Source organism: Arvicanthis niloticus, chromosome 4 (genome assembly GCF_011762505.2).
Source record: "Arvicanthis niloticus isolate mArvNil1 chromosome 4, mArvNil1.pat.X, whole genome shotgun sequence".
Taxonomy (NCBI): Eukaryota; Metazoa; Chordata; class Mammalia; order Rodentia; family Muridae; genus Arvicanthis; species Arvicanthis niloticus.
In genome coordinates, this window is record NC_047661.1 from 2,071,235 (window position 1) to 2,078,466 (window position 7,232).

The 7,232-nt window shown below is 45.4% G+C and overlaps 1 protein-coding gene across 1 annotated transcript; it reads left to right on the forward strand.

Annotated features, from left to right (window-relative positions):
* The first annotated feature begins 1,938 nt into the window (after window positions 1-1,938).
* On the forward strand, window positions 1,939-5,245 carry Pyurf (PIGY upstream open reading frame). The gene is made up of 2 exons (XM_034501445.2): window positions 1,939-2,262; window positions 3,459-5,245. The coding sequence occupies exons 1-2, from the start codon at window positions 2,066-2,068 to the stop codon at window positions 3,598-3,600; spliced, it is 339 nt and encodes a 112-aa protein (XP_034357336.1). The 5' UTR covers window positions 1,939-2,065; the 3' UTR covers window positions 3,601-5,245.
* Window positions 5,246-7,232: the final 1,987 nt, after the last annotated feature.

The window sequence follows — 7,232 nt, forward strand, 5'->3', positions numbered from 1 at the left end:
ATATCCCAATCACAGTCCACCACGAAAGGAAGCCAAGGCAGGAATTCAGGTACCTAGTGGTAGGGATCATGAGGATAGCAAATCCACAGTGAGGCCCACGGACAACTGCAGGACACTCTTGGCCACTAGGGTAACAGTGCCCTCCATCTTCCCCTGGCCATAGTAACAAGACTGGGAAGGCTAAGGAGAGAATTTGAGATGGAAACGTGGCATCAGGAACAGAGATGAAATTATTTAGGGTGTGAAACTAAATACCACCACCACGACCACCACCACCACCCTTAGCCGTGGTCAGTGAGAACATGGAAGGAGAGTCATCCCAGGTGCTCTACATACAACAGTCTAACTTCAGGATGTTCAACCCCAGTGTTTAACCCTCAGGAGTGGGTGATTTATGTTACAACTAATAAACCCCACCCTTCATTGCTTCTGGGGACTGCTATAAAATTGTTTTCCTTATTGACAGGTTGGGAAACACAGGGACCTGCAGGATCCATTTATGCTTTACCCAGTAAGAGACCAGTCCAACTGGCTCTCAGCTTACACCTAGCTCACAGCTGTGGAGACATTAGCTGCACTTGGTTTGACTGCAGGCCTAGGGCTAGAACTCAGGACTTAATCCATGGTAGGCAAGCCTTCCACTGAGTCCCACTCATGGCCTTAATCTTAGTATTCTTGTCATTTCCTTCCACACTCCCTCATCAGCTGGGGGACCTTCAGAGCCCAGTGTGTTTTGCAGGGATGTCAGAGAGCTTTGCATACACTCTGGGACATGGTGGAGCCTGGGCTGGAGAAAGCTTGCATGCAGAGGAGGCATCTGTAAGGTCAGAGTTAGCTTCTGCCGGACAACCAGCTAAGGGAGGCCCTGTTCCTGCCTTTCTTGTCCCTTCCCTCAGAGGTCATATATAGTGGTGAAGCTTTGAGGCAGATCATTTGTACTTCTCAAGAGCTCGAAGGACCAGCAAGGCGAGATTTTAGTGTCTATATGGGTTGCCAGCAGACAGCTAAAGCTCCTCAGGCGTGTCAGCACTCAGAAGAGCTTTCCCACACACTAACTCAATCTCAGCTCTTCCATTTAACTTTCAGGTACTTCCCACCTCCAACTCAAAGCAAACTCTCTTAATGCTGTGACCCTTTAATTCAGGATGTTGTAGTGACTCCCAACATAAAATTATTTTCATTGCTACTTCATAACTGCAATTTTGCTAGTTATGAATTGTAATGTAAACGTCTGTGTTTTCCTATGGTCTCCAATGACCCCTGTGAAAGGAACCTCCTGCCCCCCCCCCAGGGGTCCAGTCATGCATTGGTTGTGCTTTATCATAGTAGTCACAACTAATAACCCTCAAGTAAAAGCCTTCACAGTTTATTGAATAAGAGGAAAAAAGTCATTTTCTTCAGGCTCTTAATTTTTTAATTGTGATTCTGTACTGTACAATTAATATTAAACAAGCTGTTACTTCTAACACAATATGCTTGTGTTGAAGATTCTTTGAAGGTAACCATCTAAATTGAAGCCCAGTTCCGTGTGACTGGAGTCCTGTTCCTGACTTCTTGGCACCTCTGTGATTAGCCCTGCTGAAACGGTGGACATCCAAATGAGTACTGCTTTAGTTTACAGTGTTGTAAATGTGGGGGAGCAGCCACTGGCCCCGGAAAGTCAGTCGGCTCTCTCGGAACCACATTATCAACCCCTGCTGTGCAGTAGCAGCAATCAGAGGAGCACAGAGGGGCGAGGCCGGGGCACGGGGGCGGGGCCGGGCACAGGGGGCGGGGCCGGGCAAGGGGCGGGGCAGGACACAGGGGCGGGGCCGGGCACAGGGGCGGGGCCGGGCAGAGGGGCGAGGCTGGGGCAGGGCAGGGGGCGGGGCCGGGCACAGGGGCGGGGCAGGGCACAGGGGCGGGGCAGGGCACAGGGGCGGGGCCGGGTACAGGGGCGGGGCCGGGCACAGGGGCGGGGCAGGGCACAGGGGCGGGGCCGGACGAGGGGGGCACCCGGCCGCTAGGTGCTGGGAAAGCCGTGAAGTTCGCGGCGCAGCCTGGTCAGCTGTCTGAGGGAGCCGCCATGCTGAGCGCCACGTGCCGCAGGCTCGCCCCGGTGCTGCGGAGGCCGTGCGCACCGCCTGCGGTCGCCCGGAGGTGTCTGCAGGCACCCGGGGCCAGGTCCTGCGCTGACCAGAGCGAGAGGGCTGAGCAGCCTCGCACCTTCCACCCGGCGCTGCTGCAGTTCCTGGTGTGTCCGCTCTCCAAGAAGCCGCTTAGGTGAGACTCACCTGCCGCCTTTCCCCAGGGGAAGGTGGTGGCCTGTGGGCCGGCCTGCGCTCAGGAGACCGCTCCCTGGACGCGATCTGCCCGGCCGACCGCCGTGCTGGGGTCAGTCCCGCCCAGGACCGGCGCCGAGCTTTTCTCTGGTTCGCCATTGGCTGCCCTTTACAATCTGTCCTAGAGGCTTTTAAAGAAAGATTGGTTTTCTCAGACTGACTAGGCTCTAGAGCCTGTTGAGACAGTGTCAGGGCCAGCGTCTGAGCCTTTCATTTTTTTTCTTCCTGGCTTTCTTTCGTTCGTGTCGTCCTTCTTTCCTTCCTCCCTTTCTTGTTTTGTGCGTGCCCGAGTGTTTGTGAGTGTGAGTTGGGGGGGGAGGGGAAGGAGGAGGGGGAAAGAGAGAGAGGGAGAGAGGGGAGAGAGAGAGAGAGAGAGAGAGAGAGAGAGAGAGAGAGAGAGAGAGAGAGAGAGAGAGAGAGAGAGAACGAACACAGAATACGCGGTATCAAAAGAAGGTCACTGTTCACTGCCTTCTTAATTCGCTCCCGAATTTATTTTAGGAAGGAATTTCAGAATCCGGGGCAAATCGAGGTGGGCTCAGGAGCCCACATACTTAACAGGATCAGAACTCTGGTTCTGATTAGAACTCTGGATCAGAACTCAGGACAAACACTATTGACTTAGTGATCTTTCCAGCCTCTGCATTCTTTTTTGGAAGGGGTTGGGGAATGGGGAGACAAGTTTCTCTATCTGGTTTGTTCTTTCCTGGAACTCTTTATATAGCCAAACTTCAAAGCTGTGATGCTTTTCCTGCCTCAACCTCCCGAGAGCAGGAGATTACAGGAGTTAACTGCTACTTCTGGCTTCAATCTTTTTAAATACGTCTATTATTCCCAGTGTACTGCCAAGTGTATGAACCATAAAGAATCAAGACGGATCCAAAGCAATTCACTGCTATGAAAAAGTCGTCATAAATTGGGAATAAAGTAAAAAAAGATAATATGAGATATACTGATTCTAATAGGAATAATTACAGATTGTAAGATGATTTTCTAAGAATAAAGGTTAGATTGGCTTATGCTTTTAAGACTAAAGTTATTAGAGGAGTAACTCTAAATATTGGATACGTGGTGCTTTTTATTGAGCACCAAGCCTTTCTAAGCTTTCAATTTCATTTTGTGCCTTTTCTCCCTTAGATATGAAGCATCGACAAATGAATTGATTAATGAAGAGTTGGGAATAGCATATCCAATCATCGACGGGATCCCTAATATGATACCACAGGCAGCAAGGACAACACGTCAGACTAAGAAGCAAGAAGAAGCTGAGCAGCACTAGGCCTTGTTTGTTGAAAGCATAATTACCGAGTTTTCTTAATACTGCAGACCTTTAAAATGGGGACGGGGACTTGGGGCGGAACAGTGATTCTGCCTTGGCCTGCCTGACTGTTCTTCCCCTGCTCTCTTTAGTGGGACTATTCTGATCTGTTTTTCTGGAGAATTTCCCACAGGGATGCACCAGCACAGACAGGCTTTGCTTTTACAGTCTGCTTTTGCCAACTACCATGCCAGTGTGTGTGTGTTCTTCCACCTTTGGAACCAGATAGATCTAAAACTCTTTAAGTGTAGTTAGTACAACCATGGCCAGGACAGACAGCACATACGTTAGTAAGAGAAGTCTGGAGCAACATCTGTGAAAACTACATATAAACCAATTTGGTTTATAATAAGATCTGTATGTCTTATTTCTCTCAAGCTCAGGACCAGGCTATGGAAGCTTTTTCATACATGTTCTATCCTTGTTTTTTGAAGATTTTCACTTATAACCGCTGTGTCAGAAGAGGCATTTCAGTGAAATGTCACAATGCAGATTAACAATACCAGTCATCAGCAGAGGCCTACTTCGTATCCCGTTCATTTGAAAGTTACTGATTTGAAATATTGTTTGGCTTCAAGGTCAATGGTAAGCTTAAGTAATAAGTAATAAGAAAATTCTGACATTGTAAACTTGCCTTCTTTACTTTGGTATCACATGGTTACATCAATAATAAAACACGATGCTCAGTTTACCACCAAACTGCAGGGGTGGAAGGATGTCTGTTTGAATGGATGTTATTGTCTCAAGAGTCTCATAGGAAGAGAAGATGTGAAAGTAGTTTATGTAACTACATTTTGTTTACACAGGCATTTCATGTTCAAAATAGAATAATTTCCCAGTGAGGTACCTACGGTAGGTGAGGTCAGGAATGGGAAGCTGGTTATGTCCTTTTAAGTTCAGTGTTTTAAGGTACACTCCAGTTTTTCTTGCCGTGGGAAACGTGATAAGTCCTCAGGCCTTTAGCCTTAGTTTTCTAGAACTGTCACAGAACTGATTGAGGATGGTATAGTATCTTCTTTAGAAGCACAGCCCGAATGTTTCAGTCCTTACCCTAAAGAAATGTAAGAATTGGTTATAAATTTAATTGGTTGGACACACCCCAGCCCAATGCCTTGTGCATGTTAGGCAAGTGTGTAGCCACTGAAATCCTCTACCCCTGATTTCTTAATCTATCCTGTGTTTGTGTGTGGAAGAGGCATAGCATGGGGAAGTCACAGGACAGATTTGTAGAGATGATTCTCTTCCTGCACCATTGGGTGCTGGAGCCTCATCTCAGGTGGTCAGGCTTGGTGGTGAGACCTTTGTCATCCTAATTGTCTCACTGGCCTTGATTGATTCTTCATTTAATAAAAGATATGTGAGGAGCCGCATTCGCCATTAAAAGATGGCGCAGGCTTCTGCTTCCTGGTTCTTCACGGAAGCTTTACTTGAGAATGCGCCTGAGCATGGCGGGAAAACTGAGTATGACAATTGGATGAGAGATTTGAGCCAATGAGGGATCTGCACGTCTCACAAAGCTCTATTTAAGCAGCGGGCTTTCTGAGCTCAGCGTCCTTCCCTCCATCTTGCCATCCTGAGAGCTGTTCAATAAATGCTGTCAGAAGAATCCTGAGTGTGGCGTTCTCCTTATCGGCGAGGCTGTGCGCTACAAAGATATACATGGTTCTCCTTGGAAAGAGAAAATTAAAACCTGCCATACATGTTTCCTATTATATTGTCAATATCATTAAGTATAAGTCACATTCTTGTGTTATCCAGTGGCAATACAGAGCTGAAGTAGATCATATAGTGTCTTCGTTGCTGAAGTGGAGTTTTTAGCTCTGAATTTCACATTTAACCAACTGAAAATTGTGGACAATGTAAATGAACACTTTTGCCCATAAAGCTAGTATTAATCTGATAAGTCAGTTGCAGCTTTTTTTAACTTAATCTAAATCTGACAAGTTGTCTCTAAGGGAGCTCAGTATTTAACTCTATTCTATCATCAAAGAATTACTTGTACAAAGAACCCTGGGTGCAGTTATTGGCATAGTACACAGTCTGTAGTCTCAGAACCTGGAGAGGAAGTACTAGCATCATTTTACAGATGGGCAAACAAGCATATTAGTATCTGCTTGAGCCAGGGACTTAAGAGGTGCAGCAGGATCAGGAAGTCAGTCAACTACTTCTTGAGCTAGAGAACCTTTTATCAAAACCCTAACTAACTTCATTGGGTCACCAGAGAAATCAAGCAAGAAGAGGAAGGTGTTTCAATGGAAGGGTCATTGAGAAGGTACTGGGATAAACATGATCAGAATATATTATATACATGGATATAAATATGAAGTCTACTTTCATAATATGTGTTAGTAGTTTACTCAGAAACTAATAGTCAGTAGGTGTGTCTTAGTTGGGGTTTATTGCTGCCGTGGAATACCATTACCAAAATAAAGTTGGGGAGGAAAGGGTTTTTTGGCTTACATTTCCGTATCACAGATAATCATCAAAGAAAGTCAGGACTAAAAACAAGGCAGGAACCTAGAGGCAGGAGCTGATACAGAGCCATGGAGGGATGCTCTTCACTGGCTCACTCTCAAAGCTTTACTCAGCCTGCTTTGTTATAGGACCTAGGATTATCAGCCCATGGATACAACCCCTCATAGTGGGTTGGGCCCTCCCCTGTGGATCACTAAGAACATGTCCTACAGGCCTGCCCACAGCCCAATCTGATGGAGTGCCTACAGCCCAATCTGATGGAGGAATTTTCTCACATGAGGTTCCCTCCTCTCAGATGACTCTAACTGTTTCAAGCTGACATAAAGGTAACACCGGACATGTCTACCTACTCACCTTTATTGCTTTCTATGAGTCTGGATAAACTCAAGGAAACATGACCCTTTCCCATGAATGAAGATTTAAGCCCAACCTAATTAAGATAGTGGCTGTAGTTTTAGGCCACTAGTAGGCACAGAATAGCATGTTTCCTTCATGTTTAAGTAATAAAAAATATTATACACTGTCTATATCAGGATTCAGTTAATTAAATTTTCTAAATAATACTAAGGGTTTTTTTCAAATGATGGTTTTATTGCTTCAGTAGTAACTGATTTAAGATTTTTTTTTAGCATTTTATTCATAATTGTAAAAGTTGACTATGAAAAGGTCAGTGATATGGAATATATCCCATGAACTAAAATTCCTGGATATTCTATTTTTTTCATTCTTTGCATCTACAAGGTGATAATATGGGGTACCTTTACCAATTATTCTCCAAACCCAAACTAGCTCCTTTCATCATTGGTATCCAGTCTTTTCGATAGGAAGTCTTCTGAGACTGTCAGTAATTTAAGGTACTGTTCATTGACATGACCTCAGTGACCTGTGCTGTAGAAGTTAAAAAGTAGTAACAGTGGTAGGCTAAAGTTGATTTTCACCACTAGCCCTTTAGCAATATTTACTGAAGCTAAAATGGCACTAAAGTTAACACCTGACCCAAGTACACACGCTGCAAAGGGAGAAAGGTATTTTTTGCCATTGCATTGGTCGGCCTGTGGGAATTCTCAAGGTTTTTTTTTTTTTTTTTTTTTTTTCTCATCAAATATTGCATACCCACT